The sequence below is a fragment of the Carassius auratus genome, chromosome 8 (assembly GCF_003368295.1).
Source record: "Carassius auratus strain Wakin chromosome 8, ASM336829v1, whole genome shotgun sequence".
NCBI lineage: Eukaryota > Metazoa > Chordata > Actinopteri > Cypriniformes > Cyprinidae > Carassius > Carassius auratus.
Window position 1 is genome coordinate 23,343,696 of NC_039250.1, and position 17,923 is coordinate 23,361,618.

Consider the following 17,923-nt stretch of genomic DNA (forward strand, 5'->3'; position numbering starts at 1 on the left):
TTCTCAGCTCTTTTCAACATTAATAATAATAATAATAATAATAATAATGGTAAATAATAATTAAACATAAAATATATATACATGTATTTTGTCCTAACATTTTTTCTTGTAACTCTTCCCTCTCATTCACAAACCTGACTGAACGGCTCATTATGCAGCTCATTATGCAGGTCTTTGTCTTCTCAGGTGTAAATTAAAACATAATGCATGATAGTTCACGCCCTCTCGCATAGACCCTTTCTGCACAAAAAGTGTCATAGAAAATTCTGTGAGTGAGAGGCGGAGGGCGTGCTGTCACTCAAATTTGGAAGTTACGGGTATGGCCCTTAGGGGGCACAGCTCGTAGCTAACGGTCTCTAAAGCGAGGTTGTTGAGACTATCCTCCAATGCAGAACTCCCTCAGGAGAAAACTGTTTGCCTTGAGGTGGAAACTTCTCTTTTGGTTGGAGGGGTAGGGGTAAGGGGAAGGGCCAGATAGCTCTTCAAACGAAGATTTTTCAGGACCACACTTAAAACGAAGGGGTATGAATTATCTTGGCAACATAGATGCTACAGCGAACAAAAAGACACATAAATGTAAGCTTTTTTTGGCATAAATAAAGATTTCAACATAAAGTAATCATTTGTTTTATGTTACATTCAATTGTGAGTTCATATTAACCGTCATGTTACTCAAATAAATGTCTGCAAAAAATTGCTAATATTTTCTAACGTCATATCATTACAGACTGCATGATAGTGCCACAGCATATGTCTGATCAGAGCGATAACTACCCTCTTGATAGCCAGTCAGTGGGCAGACACCCTCTGGTTACATGTTTCTTTTGCAGTGCGCTGAGGCCTACTGCCAGAAGAAGCTTATGCTAAGGGGTGGATCAGGATTAGTGGTCGACCGATATATCGGCCGATATTTGTGATTTTTCAATTATCAGATCGCCCGATAAGTTTTTCTGCTTGGCCGATGTGTTCGTGGGGATACTTTTATTCTGATGGCGCGCCTGACGTATTTTGGCGGCTGGGCGCACACAGCTCACATTCTCCCTCTTGTTCGCCGTCACCATTAACAGTTTTGTCTAGATAGAAGTCTGTCTAATAATCAGATAGAATGGTTAAACAAAGGAATTAATTTATACAAAAAGTATAATAACGATTGCTTTTATATTATTAGTAGTAGAAAGGCAAACATTATAATACTTTCTCATTTGCCATCAGCATTAAGCAAATACGCATTTATATAATTTAAACAAATCTATAAATTACTAATGAACATTTAATTTCACAAACCTTGCAAACTTAGTCAGTACAGCTGTGAGATCTTGTGTAGTGTACATTTTTATTCAGCATGATCGTGTGTTCTCTGTGTGATGGTTGGTCCGTATGAATTTAATGCATTAAACATTAAACTCCTGATTTCAAATTATGCTGCGCTTTATGCAATATGTCATATACATGTCAATTTCTCTGTGTGCTGTATGTAAATATATATATTGGCTATCGGCCACCCTTTCTTTTTCTTTAGCTGTGCTTGTCCACACTAGGCAGAGATTTGAAAGTGTGGCGGTGTGGGCATAGTCGTTCCCAAAGTGTCCTCTGATGCAGCTCGAGTTCCTAAAGTTTTCTATATATAGAATGAGGTAAAAATTATTCACTAACATGATTTTTAATACTGTTATTACTCTTCTCCCAAAACATCTAAATGAAAGGATATGCCCTTCAAACTGCAAAAAAGCAATGCAGTTAGGCCCTTGTGTAGGTTTTTGACATTTCTAAAACATTAAACAAGGTCTGGATTAGGTGAAGGAAACAGCAGAGAAGCATATTACCGCTTCCTTCCCTGGAGTCTCTTTAGTCACAGGTGAAAATTAAATTTCCCTACAGCTGACAGTGCTGTCATGTTGATCTGCTTGTACTCAAGGTGTTGCCAATGGTTTTATTGCTAAAAATGCCAGTTTTTTGACGCTATTTTAATTGATGTTAAGGGAAATTATCTGATTTGTGGAGCATGAACTTGTTTTATGTCAAGATAAATCTTCCATCTTTATTCCTTTAGACATGTTTGCATCTCAGCAGCTCTGCGCGCATAAATTGTTCAGCTGATTGGTTTTTATAAAAAGTAGCAAAACATCTCCCATGTTATCCCTTCTCTGATGAAGACTAGAGCGTGAAACACATTGGATTAATTTGCTTACAGCAGAAGTTCCCACTGGAAAAGAGCTAATTTTAAAAATGCTGAGTTTGACCTCCTCAGCCACTAATTGACGATTCGATCATTACACAGTCTTTCCAACCCTGACATATTTGACAACGAAAGTGGGTTTGTTATTGTTGAGGCCTTTGCCTGTAAGTTTCACTGGCCTGTGGAAACACTATTATAAGTAAATTTTTGCGTTTGACCACATGCACATACATTCATTCATCAATATTTCAGCAGCATGCTTCAGGATTTATTGCGGATTCTAAAAGGAGATGTTCCTGAAGTTGACACGGGCAACTGGATTAATAGATTTCAGATGTACGTTGGTTCTATAACAACTGCTAAATTAGTGCTGTGTGAGTAATGTGAGCAGACAGTGTCTCTTTGCATAAAGTAGTGTTTTGTACAGTTGTTTTTGGCTACAGACCTTTTGCAGAAATTTTTTAGAGTCAGAATGAAAGATAAAGTGTGAAAGTTTGTATGCTTTTGTCATGTGGAATCAAATTATACTTGATCTTTTGACATAAAGACGACTATAAAACATATTCAGTGTTGTAATGCAACAAAGTAAAAATACTTTGTTACAGTACTAAGTATTTTTTGGAAGTATCTGTACTTGAGTTTTTATATTTCAGGCAACTTTTACTTTTACCCCACTACAATTCATAATTAAAATGTATACTTTTACTCCGATATACATTTCCCCAAAGTATATTCGTTACTTACTACAAAATAGTCAGAAGAACACAGACTCCAGGAAAGCAGGTTTGACGAATCATTGTCTGGCATTTGCAAGTTAAACTCCTAAAAATAGCTTTGCTCACATGCAAACAAGTGCACGCCGCACACAACTGCGGATGATTTAACTTTTCCACTCAAGTCGAGGCTGGGGTGTGTGATATACAGTACGTCTGCGATAATACGGTAAGTGTTGTTGTAATGATGTGCAACCTGACGTTATCATGTAAGCTATATCACCAAATCACACTCAGAGTGCACGCACGTTAATTTATTAGTCTATTAAAACTCAATATTCCAGGCATTCTAAATTGTAGATGGCAATAATTCTTCTGTATGCTTTTTATATTTATATAATTGAATGTAGGCCTAGTTAACCGTTTTCTGCAGATGCATAATCACATCCATGTCCCCTCTGAGATACATAAACTGTTGGCTAAATGCTATTTCAGATGCAGATTCCAGAAATGTTTTTTATGTTGGAATGAAAGACACTAAGTACTAGATGAAGTGCTTCTTATTACCCAAAAATACATAATGGAAGAAATAGTTAGAACTGAACAAAATCTTGCTACTCAAGCTGTGTAAAAACATATATATATATATATATATATATATATATATATATATATATATATATATATATATATATATATATATATATATATATATATATATATATATATATATATATATATATATATATATATATATATATATATATATATATATTTGCTTCTTTTCCATTTTGCATTTACTTGTACTTTTACTTTCAACACTTAAGTATGTTTAAGATTTAAAAAATACTTTTCGTTCTTAAGTATAAGTATCAAATACTTTAAGACTTTTACTCAAATAATATTCTAAACGGTGACTTCAACTTCTACCAAAGTTCTGGGAAGAGTATGACTCGAGTATGACTTTCAGGTACTTTATATACCACTGAACATATTGTAACTTATAATAGTAGAATATAAGTAAAATTAAGTTAAACCTTGTGCTGCACTTGGCTGTGCACACTGCTCTAGGTATCCTTCTTAATTCTGAAGTTTGATTTTAAGAAGGTCCCTGATCATTTCAGTCACATTTCAATTAAGTTAGCAAAGGAAGGATCAGTTAAACAGTATATTGCATGAATAGTGTTTTTAAAATATCTGCCTGCAGGAGAGACTGGAGCACACACAGAAATTAAGGTGGAAATTGTAATAAAAAACTGAAAGACTCTTTTGGGTGCAAAAAAATAGTAATAAAAATGTATAACCCTGTTAAACTGAAATGTACTCCAAATATACACTATTATTCAAAAGTTTGGAGTTTTTTATATTCTTGAAAAAAAGATCATATGTTCATCAAGGCTGCATTTAATCAAAATACAAGAAATGTAATACATTTAATACATCCTTGCTGAATAAAAGTATTATTTTCTTAAAAAAATAAAACATTGCTGACCCCAAACGTTTGAATGGTGATGTATAACCAAACAATTCCTCTTGCATTATAGCTATGCTGTGTCCCTGACGAAATGTGTGGCTTAAAGTGATGACTTAGCAAACAAACCTAAAATATTTTGGTAAGGTGCTGTACCCAGAACGAACTGCTTATTCACATGGAAACTCCACTCCACTCTGCCCATGTGGAAACTGAAATGCATTCGAATGTTTCCATCTGCTTTTAGTCTGCACGATACTATAAAAGTGCTAATATTCATGGCTCTGTGAACCTGAGGAGGCTTAGAACCATATAAAGTCCCCATGCGAAGCTGTTCTGTTGATGAGATGAAAGCAACAGATGTGGTGTTTGTTCTTTGCATACTTTTCTCACTTTATTCCTGTAGTTGATTTATAAATGGTTTCTAAATTCAGTCAATACAAGGATGGTGTTTGCTACTATAGGTCAATAACAAATACAGTATAGTCAAATATGTAGTAATTCTCAGTAAATGCTAAAGTGGAAAATAGTGTGGCGTGTTGTGGGTATTTTATTATGTGGGTATGCTAATTTTTATACTCCGTTTATTTGACTTCATGAATGAAGGAATGGTGTAAGGCAATGTGTAATAAAGAGCCGTTCAGTGTGATTTCATTAATATCAGTCTACACCACTATTCAAAAGTTAAAGAAATTAGTACTATTAGTAAGCAAATGCATTAGATTTATCAAAATGCAGTTTTGCAATACTGTTTTCAATGTTGATAATAATAAGACATGCAAATCAGCTTAGAATGATTTCTGAAGGATCATGTGACACGGAAGATTGGAGTAACGATGCTGAAAATTGACAGGAATTAATTACATTTTAAAATACAGTAGTCTACATTTGAAGTGGAGTGCTTTCTTGTCTTAGGACAACTTTGATGAACTTTTTTTTTGATCCACTTCAAATGTTGACCACAGTATATTCAAATTTATTTGTCATTTTAAATAATACTACTACTTCGCAATATTATTGTATTAAGTTTTGCTGTATTTTTGGTCAAATAAATGAAATCTTTGTCAAACTTTTTCAAAAAACATAAAAAAAACACCAAACATTTGAATTGTAGTGTTGATCAAATGCAAGCATTAGACTTAAACTATTCCATTTAAAAAACACTGTTGACAAATTTAATTTGACTATTTGGTTGTTTAGGAGCTGGCAAGCTGTGGATGGAACAAGAAGGAGAAGCATAGCCTGTCACCCAATGTTGTGGCCTTCACACGGAGATTTAACCAGGTAAGCAATATTGTGCTAGTCAGTGTAGCCAACAGGAATGCTTTAAAATCATTTATTAAAAGCTTAATGCTGCGGTTCGAGACCTAGGTCCATTAGCACCACCAGAAATAACTCGTATAATAGAGGTCAGTTATGTTATTATACTGAAAGAGGAACATTGACACTGTGTTTTAGTCCCAAATGCACTGGTAATTTGACACATGGTCAGCTAGAAACCTCACTATATAGCTGATAAAGTATATTTTACGTAGACTATTTTAGAGCCTGCCATTAGGCTCTGTGTTTAACACATGAGTCTATTAGTGTGAAACAGAACTCCATTAGGTGTCCACTTTTACAAGCGCAAATGGGGGATGCATGTTGCTTCAAATCACACAAAATGTGTCTTTTTACTGGATATTACAGTTTTTGTAGCACAAACAGGCACCTCAGATAAAAGACAAATCCATCATGCTTGTCCATTTAGGTATTTTAACCAAACAGCTGCATTAACTCCTTTAGATAAATGAATACACTGCACTGGACACATCCAACAAAAAAAATTTTTCTCCCTTTTTTCCAGACTAATGCCAGCCACTCTTCTTTGTGTACTTCAGTTTTTATATGTGGCATTAAAGGCATTTGAAATGGTCAATTAAGTATATTATATATGGTACTTACACATACAGAACTGATGTTTTACAACAGTGGATCGTAAACTTTCAGAGAAAGCTCCGATTTTGACAAATGAAAACATCCAAGTACCACCTAGTCAGAAAAATGTTCCTCGAGTCCCTGCATGCTCTTTCTGCACCACACACACATCCTTACACATTATAATGACCTGACCAATTCACACAATTTTATTGAAAATGCACAATACTTTCTTTATTCCTATTTCTGAAAATACGGCTATAAATATCCGCTTAAGAAGGTCAGTGTGCAGTAGGAATGAATATGATTTTTATATAATTGGCATTTGATTTTGGCAGAGCTTAAATGTCTTGGAACGTTGATGTAAGTGGCCATTTGAGGTCTGCAATTAATCTTGTCATTTCGGTCTTTTTAATGTCATAAGCAACAACCAATTTCTTCTATTTCCTGAGTGAAATAAGGAAAGATTCAGTTTTGCTTCTTAGATTCATTTGACTGATGTTCTGGCACTTGTACGTAAGAGAAAACTCTTTCTGGAAAATAAAAAAACGAATACAATCGAATACAGTTTTCATCACAGCAATTAATTAACATATAGCCATAAATTATATGTGTCCATGTAGTAAAAAAAAATTATAAATATATAAAAATATATATATATATATATTATTTTAATCATAATTTTACATCTAAACTCTTATTCTGCAGAGATAACAATGATAACAGTGCATTGTGGGACTCATTTTATTCACCTACCATATTTTCCTCTCTTAGGTTAGTTTCTGGGCAGTGAGGGAGATATTGACGGCTCAAACATTGAAAATCCGAGCAGAAATATTGGGCCACTTCATCAAAATTGCCAAGGTGAGACATTCTTTGTTTTTTTACAGTTCCTTCAGCCAGTGAAGCTTGTTTCCTTTATTTACCGTTAGTTGTTTTTTTCTTTGTCTGTGTTGCCATGGCAGAAATATAACTGACCCTATAACTTCCAAGTTCAAGTTCAATCATTTCTTATTATTTGTATTCACATCTGAATTGCGTTTGGTATCCTAGTAATTATCCTTGACACTGGCGTTACTATAACTGATGGTGTTTTATTAGAAATTCAAGCAAGACCAGTTTTCATGGGCACTTTCAAGATTTTTCCTTTAACAATGGGCAATTTTAATGACGTTATACAAGCCTTGATGGATTTAAGCCTTCTGTTTTAAGTCAGTAAGAATGGTTAGAGACATTGCAAAGGAGTGGTGACTATTTATGGCATAAAATAAGGATGAGAACATCATACAAATGACTTCATCTGACTGTGATCCATCTTAGACATCTCAGACTAGAATCTGTAAAGTGACAGTAACATGGAATTTAATGCTTTTGAGTTTTGTTTTTATTTTTAAATCAAAATAACACCTTATGTGTTCAAAATTAAAGGGATACCCCTCCCCAAAATGAACATTTAGAAAATGTTGTCATTAATCACGACCCCCATGTCTTTCCAAACCCGTAAAAGCTCCGTTCATCTTCGGAATACAATTTAAGATATTTTGGATGAAAACCTGGAGGCTTAAGACTGTCCCATAGACAGCCAAGTAAGTTACATTGTCAAGGTCCAGATAAGTATGAAACACGTCGTCAGAATAGTCCATCTGCCATCAGTGGTTCAACCCCTAACATTATGAAGTGACAAGAATACTTTTTGTAAGCTAAGAAAACAAAGATTACAACTTTATTCAACAATTTCTTTGTCAACAGTCTCTCCATAACACTGTATGTTGCGTGTGCGCTTCTGTATCAGCCGCGCCACAAGGATGTGCTGTTTTCTTTCAAATCAAAGATAAATACAAGTAGAAACGGCGCATCCTTGTGGCATGGCTGATACAGAAGAGATTTTTTTTTTTAAGCTTTAATTTTATTCATTTAAATATATATATATTTATTTTGGAATAATACTTCAAAAACTTTCCAAACAATCATATGGTTATCTAGATGCTTTACTTGTTGTTCGTGCCAACAGTCTCTCTCACACACAGAGAGAGCCACAGGCTGCTGTGAATTCATTCAGTCTACATGCTCTCCTGAAACTCAATGTACCATGACACAGGAAAACCCGCTGAACGACTCCTTATGTTTGAACACTCACCCTGCACTACCTGCCAAACCTGAAAGAGCTGTGTACCCTGCTACCGGCAGACATGCCCCAGTAAGCCTGAGTGGGCTACACTAACGGTTATGCTATGGATAAAACAGATCAGCCAATGACTAAAAAACCAAAGCAGCATTGCTTTTTCTCCTACTTTCCATAAAGGTAGTTGACACATAATAGTTCACAGAGGTCAGCCTAGTGGAAAACAACAGCATGACATGACCAGACCAGAAAACACAGTGGAACAAACAAGTTAAAGTCTACATTGGTGTCTTACATGAGGCATGCAACTAATTTATGTTTATTAAGATGTGTGTCTTGTGTCTTTATAGAAACTCCTGGAGCTGAATAACCTCCACTCTCTGGTGTCGGTGGTCTCTGCTCTTCAAAGCGCTCCTATCTTCAGATTGAGCAAGACCTGGGCAGTAAGCAAAACTGAAGATTTATTTTATTTTATTATTTTATCCATGATCTATTTATGACTTTTGTTTATGACTTCCTCTTTTTCTTTCTTTTACATTCTATTTAGTCAATAGTTAGGACTATTCATATATACACATATGGATACATTATATTTATCCATATGTATTCCAGTTAAAATAACATGAGCCATATGTACAGTATATACTGTGAAATAATATCTATGTAATAAATAGCAATACAATAAGTCCTAAAAATATGTTTTTAAGATCATTATAAATATGATTTTTATGGGTATTTACTGTTTAGTTATGACATCATCCCTAATTATGATCATAAATTCTGAATTTGTAATAAAGTATCAGAGCATATCCTGTACAGCAGAAGAATTTTCCAGATCTTATTTAGGAAGACACAAGGAAAAAACTTCTCATTTGATATTCTGTTCCCTTACAGGGGATTTATTGTGCATAACCACCAAATGCTAGCTGTTTTGCTGCTTTATAATTTAGCTGACAATGCAGTGCTTGTGTTTATTTCTCTAGAGAGCCCCAGTGCTCTTGGATTTCCATTGATCTTATTTGCAGAGATGTAGATGAGAAGGTCGTCTGAATGCATGGGGACAGTGAAAGAATGAGCCCATTGGATCTCGTTCTGAACATATAAGTGGCTTGGAAAATTTTGAAAGAGCTGTTTCTGAGACCTTGTTTAATGTTGCCAAAGCTTTAAATCTATTTATAAGTATATGCATCACCACAGTTTGAGGTCCAAAACCTCTTGGCCTCTCTTCTCAAGGAAAAAGTAGAAGGACTAAACTATATATGCTGTACAGACAACACTTACAACCAGCCCTGAGTGAGCACAACTGAATAAGCTGGGTATGCCAGGATACTTGTAAAAAGCAATGTGCATCTTATCCACACTGACAGTATAAAGAATGTTCTATGATCATGGATTAATATCTCATCCTCCTTCTAAGTATTTTTCTGTGTAGTCAAAATGTTATGGCAGATATGCCATTCCTTTCATATTATGCCTAAAATCATGTTCCATACTTAAAAGTCCTGACTAACTACCATGAATGTTACTTTGAGAAGCATGCTATTAAAAAATAGGTGTAAACAGATAAAAGTCCCAAAAAGCTGAATCCAGGAGTTTTTAAGGTAGTAAACGACTCTCTAAAAGTCAAATGACGCAGTTTATGTATTCACAGTACTTATTTTGTTGAGCGATGGCGGTGGTAGTGTTTAGACTCACTTGGGGCCCTTAATGATTCGGGATGCAAGCGGGCTCCAGAGCTGACATTCCACATTGAGCCACAGCACTTCTGCAAATTGAGAAAAGATGGAAAAAGAGGGAGCATGTTGTTTATAAGTAATTGCGGCTGGACCGTTTGTCTGATACCACAAGCCCAGCTCTCTTGCCATACGGTTAGCTTTGCCCCAAGGGAATTTTGACAATTACATTATTAAATAGAATATTATGTATCATTTTATTCAATTTGTTAGTGTAATTCATTGATGCTGTGTTAATCACAACATCCAATTTAGACTTAAAAAAATAATATGCCAATATTTATGCATATATTTTAGATGATCAGTATAATATTTTTGGTTTATGCTAGACAGAGAAACTGACATGCAGTTGACAAACCAAAAAGTGCAAGTCATCTTTAAAAAGCCACAGAATTTAATCAGGGTTATTTGCATTCCAAAATGCTTCAGGTCTAACTAGAAAGATTGAAATGTCACGTGGCCAGACACTGTGTGCATGCATGAGTTACAGGGGTATATTCTGATTCATTGCAGTCCTGTTTTAAGGTTCTAAGACATATGGAAAAGCACCCATACGTCCTAAAACCCTGAAGCTTGAATTGGACAAAATGTGCACACTGACCTGTGGTCCTGGTTTTAATTATAGATTGGAGCGTTTCATTTGTTGTTCTTATCATAATGAAAATGCACTTGCGTGTATTTGCTGAGAGTTTTGCCTGACTATAATGACTGTTTTCGGTCTTTCTCTGCAAATGGTTTCTGTTTCACTGCTCATGGCACAGACTGGATTGAGTAATTCTTTATGTCATTTGTTCCAGCCAATTTCTGAACCGCTTGACTTCGAAGCCTTGTTTCCACTTATTTGAAGATTAACTGCTGATTTCCCATTGGGCATGCAATGAATTAGGAGGAATATGGTGCTCACTGGTAAATATAATGTACAAGGATATAGATTTGATATGCCTTTATCATATATTCAGCAATTTTAGGTTTATTGGTTTGTTCTGTTTTATACATGGAAGCAGTGGGGTCTGTAAGTCTGAGATCACTTTAAAAAATGACTTTTTAAACCTACAATAACCGAAGGATTAAATACTAATCATTAAGAAATAAATAGAGGAAAGGTAAAGTTGTAACATTAAATGTTAAAATAATAATAATAATAAAACAATTCTGCAATTTTTTGTTCCCTAATCAAATAATTTAGTTACATTGATATGATTCTGTCAATTGTACTTCTTTTGAAACTCAAGATGCATTTTATTTTATACAATTTTATTCATGTTTCTAGTTAATGGTTTGGACTTTCCACATTTTAGAATACATTAGTAGTCAAAAAAAGAACTGTAATAACACAAACACTATATATACACACAAACATACACACAGTAAGATATATGTACATTTAAGCCAGAAGGTTTGTGAGAAATATGGCTTGCATACATTTTTAGTATTTTTATCACATACCTGATCATGATAATAAATTATGAACATATATTGATTTTTGTAATTATTAATTGATTGATTTTGATATAGTATCAGATTATAGCCTTGACACCACAAATTATTGTATTGTATCTAGGAAGATTTGGAATCTTTATTTGATTTTGATTTTATTGTATATATAAAAAAAAGAAAATGTATTTATTAATTCACTTTATTTTGGTATTCTGATTTCTAATTCATAAGTTATGCATGATAAAAAAAATCATTTTGGGAGTATGAAATTAAAATGGAGAAAGGACATATTAAAAGAGCTGGAGGGCTTGTTCACAAAAAGAAGTAAAGATGTAAAGGTATTGACAGAGAGATAGACTGGATTGGTTGACAGTCAGACAGATGGTCTCTTGATTCCAGTGTGTATCTCAGCATTTTCTCTGTGTCCCAAAATTAATACTTAAAAACTGTAAAATGCAAGAAAAATAAAACCACTTGGCCAGTCATTTTAAAAGGAATTGCAACAAAGCACATAGTGCTCCTTTTCTATTGCATGGTTCATTCTCCTTCTTCCATTTACTATTAGCTGATTCTCTATTCTGCCCTTTCTCCCGTCCTAAATTACACACAAAAGTCAAATTACAAATCCAGCTCTTAATATTGCACCTATTGCTGAGAAGCTCATCCCCATCAAATTCAGTCTAAGTGGAAAGTTGCTCAGTGGTACTCAATCATTGCAGCTGCGGATGTATGGAGGCTTTCACTGCTATCTGGAATGGCTACAGAGCACAGGGCTGACCTCCATGAACTGCGCTGTAATCAAAGTCAGCCATGTGTTACTGCAAAATAAAATAAAGATGTTAGTAGTTGAAGGAATCCCCTCACTTTTATCGCCCTCAGAGGGATTGTTTAGCACTGTGTGTGTGACTATAGGAATGAGTAATGCCACTGTGGCAGACGCTCAAGTCCTGCACTCAAGGAAGGCCGTCTGCTGCTGTGGTCGTGGTGGCGGGTGATGGAGGCTTGATAAAGGAGATCAGAAAAGACTTTTGTTTTGGCATTTGGTTGCTCTAAATCAGGCAGAAAATCACTAGTCTTGTTGCCGAGATGGTACACACACACAAACACGCACATGGAAATCACATTCACTGAAACATGTCAGTGGAGTTACAATTTACCCTGTTCATCATTTGTAATTGCTTTGTAATTAGTTTTTCCTTAAAATATCATAAGCAGTTTCCCTTAGTACTTCTTCAAATCTTTGTCATAATATTATCATTTCCACATCAGGCTCTCCTCGCGATCTAACTTTCCTGCCATGGATTATCTCAGCACCGTTAAAAATCAACTGCAGTTCTTACCACTTCCTTTGTTGAATAAAACGGAGGTAAAAATCAGTTTACCGTTCCTTTGTAGCAAGTCCAAATGAGAGAAAAGTTGTGGTTCATTAAATTCTTCAGGTTCATTTTAGGCCAACATCTAAATGATGAATGAGAGTTAGCTTCCTGTCAAGTCAGCTTTCCACTCCCTAACTATTGTCTGAGTATAAATGTATCCACAAATCGGGCTCATTGGAGTAACTTGGCTGGCAAATGACTAATATAATTTAATTATTACAGTCTTTCAGTTTCTTGCAGATGCATGACATTTGAATTTGGCATTCAGTTTCTTTCACTTCATTCAGTTTCCAAATACCTCCCTATATACTGTATATCAGCTGAAGGCTTAAAATCTTAAAATTCATCCTATAAGACTAATTTTAGAATCAGACATTGCATTACCATAAAAATGGAACATCATTATCATGTTATAAAATGTTTTCGGATTGTGCACTTTCAAGTCTGTTCAAAAATGTGAATGACAGTTAAGGGGCTAAGGAAATATTTCACCAAGAAATCATTATTACTTCACTCTATTTTTTGTTTGTTTTGTTTTATGTTTTATTTTTTGTTTGTTTGTTTTCTTTTAGCTTTGCTTTGCTTTATTTATGTTTTGCTTTCCTTTGTTTAACTTTGCTTTTTTGCTTGTTTTGCTTTACTTTGCTTTTTGTTTTGCTTTGTTTTTGTTTAGTGTTTTTTTCCCCTTTGCTTTGCCTTGCTTTGGAATAGTTAACTCAACAACAACAACAACAAAAAACCTATGCAAGACACAGAGGGCATTATACACACAGAGTTAAACAATATATGAACATTAATAAGGGAAAAACAGTACTGTGTGATTACATCTCTGGAGACTGATGGAAAGTCATCTGCCAACAGTGTGGTTTCATGGACCGTTACTTGGATTGTTGGACAAAATCTCTCACCAAACCTACAAAAGAGTGAACTACAATATGTGTATCTGTCTAACACAAGAAGAGCATGTTGAAGTACTTTGTTGAAATTTACTTCAGCATTTGATGTGATAAATCCATGTGTGATGGAATTCTTCAGTTAATGAGCTTTTTCTTAATCCTATAACAGGGGTTTTGCACATGGTCATCCCCACAGCTTCAATAGCACATGTGCTGTAAAGAAGCAATGGGTGAAATTATGCCACTCATAAAGGCATTCTAGACACTGAGCCTATTTATTGTGGTCATGTGCTTTCTATAAATGAGAAATATACCCAGGGCCTGGAGTTTGGGTGCTGAGTTCTGGGAAGTGATCCCTTAATACAATTCTATTTGTCTTTCAGTGGGTTGTGTCTTGTTTTTCACATTTGCAGACAGCTTTATTTAGATCAGAAGTCTTAGTGGGGCTCCCCTCTGACAAAATTTACAAAACGGCGCCTCCACATGTCCCCCCTTCTAAAGTTAGTAGCCAATTGGGAGTAACTCTGATTATTTTACATAGGCAGTATACTACTGAATTCGTTATACTGAGTATACAGTATAATAAATAAACAAAGGCAGAGCTGAGATGAAAAATATGTTCTATTATTATTCCATTATGAAAAGCTCAAGTTAAAACAAGAATATTATTATATAGACTTTAAAAGACATGAACCGTTTTCTTAATGTAGTTATGTCTTTAAATACAGTTTTTATATATTAACATTTTGTGGGGGGTTTTCATCATATTTGAATGAATTAATAGAGGTAACTGAGATGAAAATACTAGGTGATGGAAATGATCATTTTAATATTAAAATATTAAACTAATTTAATATTTTTTATTGAAATTAAAATAGTAATTTTGTCTACTTGTATTCTATTGTATATGTTTATTTGATATTTTCATTTTTAAATATCTTTTCTTGTTCCTATCCTATATATATATATATATATATATATATATATATATATATATATATATTTTTATACTTGTTCCTATGTTTTACTTGTTCCAAAGTAAGCACTTTAAATGCTCATTGATTTAGATGTTTTAGATTTAGACATCCATTAGCTTTTCCTTATTTTCCGAATAAATTAACTGTTCATTCCTTATGTGCTTTCTGTTCTGAACAGCTGATCAGTCGAAAGGACAAGGCCACCTTTGAGAAGCTCGACTTCCTGACGTCAAAAGAAGAGAACTACAACCGCATGAGAGAGTACACCAGGTCCCTCAAAATGGCCCCCTGCATCCCCTATCTAGGTAAGTGTTATAAAAAAGATCACATCTGTACTTGGGTTAATGGTATTTTGTAGACTCCATTCCCTCATATCATGACAACATCCAGCCAGAAATGTCTTGAGAGATTTACTGTATTTATAAATTATTTTTATTGTGGGGTTGTAAAAAATAAGACTGTAAATAAAGCTGAAGATGCTTCATTTGAACAGAAGAATAATTTGGGTCAGGGAAAGGAATGAATCATGGCCCACTGAGCTTAGCCAGGCTTATAATGTTGACTCATTCAATTACTTCAGTATAATAGCTTTTACTTGTGATAAGGATATTTTAAGTTGTGTGAGCAGCCCATTATATTTTGTTGGCCTTATCTCATTTGCACTTTGTTTGGTGACCAGCAGAGGGTGTTTCATTATACCACTCTGGTTCAGTGATGATTGAGAAATGTGCCATTTCCTGTTTTAGGTGTCAGCACAGGAAGAAAAAAAGGATTTCTGTTTAATCTCAAATATCGTATAGCTTATGAAAGTCAAATAGCCCTTTGACTTTCTCTCTAGCCACTTCAGTGGCTTTACATGGAATGTAGAGATGGAAAATACAATGAAATCATATTGTAGCACTTATTTCCAAATTGGTAGCCCCCTTTTCTCTCTTATGAATAGATGTCTGTCAGAGACTCTTACTGGATGCTGCAGAAGCCCAGTGAACGATTAGTTACACACACATCAGTCTCCTCTAAAGGCACTGACAGCACTTGAAATGGATGTCTCCCTCAGGATTGTGACTCACGTGGGAAACAGGATCCAAATCCTTCACTCAATTACGCTCTTCCTTCTTATTCATCCAAAGCATGGTCCATATTACTAATCCAGCTGTTAACCGAGAACTAGACTTTATCAGAAAGGGATCTGGAGGCTTTACCTTTAGGAGGTTTTTTGGATGTTTTTTATTGTGGGGTTGTTATAAATCTTTTTTTGATTAGATGGTAAATTTAAGATGTGAAAGTTTGATTTTAAACCATGTAACAGACCGTTCAGTATGTCATTGCCACATGTTTGTGTCCCAAGCTCATGGTCACAGAGTTTTCCAGGTGCTCTTGTGTCATTGTGTTATGTAAAGAACTAAAAGACCAGTCAGGAATATCTTCAGACGGCTGTAACTCAAATTGTCTCTTGGTCTGTAAATTGTGGGCTGGTTCTTTTCTAGAGGTCTGAAATGCACAAACAGACAGTCACTGTCATTTCTAAGAAGGTAAACATGCGGATAGAGCTGACGCATGCAGTCTCGCTTCTCTCAGCCACACACATCTTTCTCATTAACTGATTTTCCTTTACATAATCCACATTGAGAGTCTGCTTCCACTTGGGCAGTGTGTCAGAAAACTGCGTCCCACTCAACAGAGGGCTTTCTCAGACGTCACTCAGCAGAAACCACTGTACCTGGTGCCGGTAGCTTGTGGTTTAGTTGCAGTGTAACATATTCCCATTTCTGAGCAGCAGGCAGCTGAAACCGCAGGGACGGAAAGACTGTCTGACGTGGCTGAGGTTGTGCAGGCTGTCACTTCAAATCTGTCAGTTTCCACTGTGCTTCTCCAGTGGCCCTTTCCATTTCCCACTGGGACGAAGGAAAAAGGAAATGAAATGGTTTGGGGTTTTGTCAAACACTCTTTTAATTATTTTTGATGTATTTAGTAGAACTTGCATTATTGATTTTACTTAAAAAAAAAAAAAAAAAGATTGATTCACAGGTTTGCAAACTTTTGAGTTCAGCTTGGAGTGATTTTTTTTTTTTTTTTGGGGGGGGGGGTGAATTACTTTTAGCACCATTCTGAACTTCAGTATTTGCTTGCATTCATTGTGTGTACTTAAACAAGTCTAATTAAAATAAAGGATGTAATTTATTTACTTTTTTTAAATTACATAATATATATATATATATATATATATATATATATATATATATATATATATATATATATATATATATATATACGTATATATATTTTAATGAAAAACTTAAAAATAAGTAAGCAGGTATGACCTGCAATATTCTAGATACATGTATCCACAAAATGATTCTAATTTGCTTCTTTGCATTGGAATTTAAAACTATTTTCTCTATGTTAACCTTAAATAATACACTACGTGTAATATAAGTAATATCAATATTAGAAAAAAAGGCATTAATGGACCATCATTATTGCACAAATAGTATTTAGTGTCAAAAGATCTCCTTAAAATATTAAATAAATATGATTGACCTAAAATATCCAACACCTATTTAACTAAAAAATAGTTAAGCAGTATGGTCACAAGTAAGCAAAACCTGAGGGTTAAGAAAATCAGATTAATGTTGCTTCTCCATCAGTCTCCAGAATAAAATGATACTGAAAATGTCATCTACGTGGTAATCAATGCATAATTTGCTGTAATGTTTACCCAAAAAATGCTGAAAATACCTGTTTAGTGAAGCTGCCATCTATCCAGCTTAAGCCCATTCAAATATATTATCACTGCTGGTTTGTTTGGAGAGCTCGATGAACCACGCGCCGACGCCGGCGAGATCAATGCTTGTCGCAATTCTGTTTTTCAATGGCTTTGGCTCTAACTGAAGAGCTACATTATGATTTACGCCACATTAAGTGCGCCAAAACAGTATTTATTGTTTGAATTTAGTATAAAGCTTACAACATCTGAAAGCTGAGACTTTGTTTCACATCGCAAGTAAGGTTGCCACTTTGGTGTGAGATTTACATGGACAGAGTGAGAGCGCAAGACAGTGCCTAAAAGCGTGTGTCTCACGCCAAATGCGTGGAAGTTGGCAA

The 17,923-nt window shown here is 34.8% G+C and overlaps 1 protein-coding gene across 1 annotated transcript in view; it reads left to right on the forward strand.

The window, feature by feature from the left end:
- LOC113106828 (ras-specific guanine nucleotide-releasing factor RalGPS1-like) overlaps positions 1-17,923 on the forward strand; it is a 104,330-nt gene that overhangs the window by 16,120 nt on the left and 70,287 nt on the right. The window contains exons 6-9 of the mRNA XM_026268845.1: positions 5,561-5,644; positions 7,052-7,141; positions 8,750-8,842; positions 14,997-15,123. Of these exons, the coding sequence (XP_026124630.1) occupies positions 5,561-5,644; positions 7,052-7,141; positions 8,750-8,842; positions 14,997-15,123 (394 nt within the window). The remainder of the gene's footprint in view (positions 1-5,560; positions 5,645-7,051; positions 7,142-8,749; positions 8,843-14,996; positions 15,124-17,923) is intronic.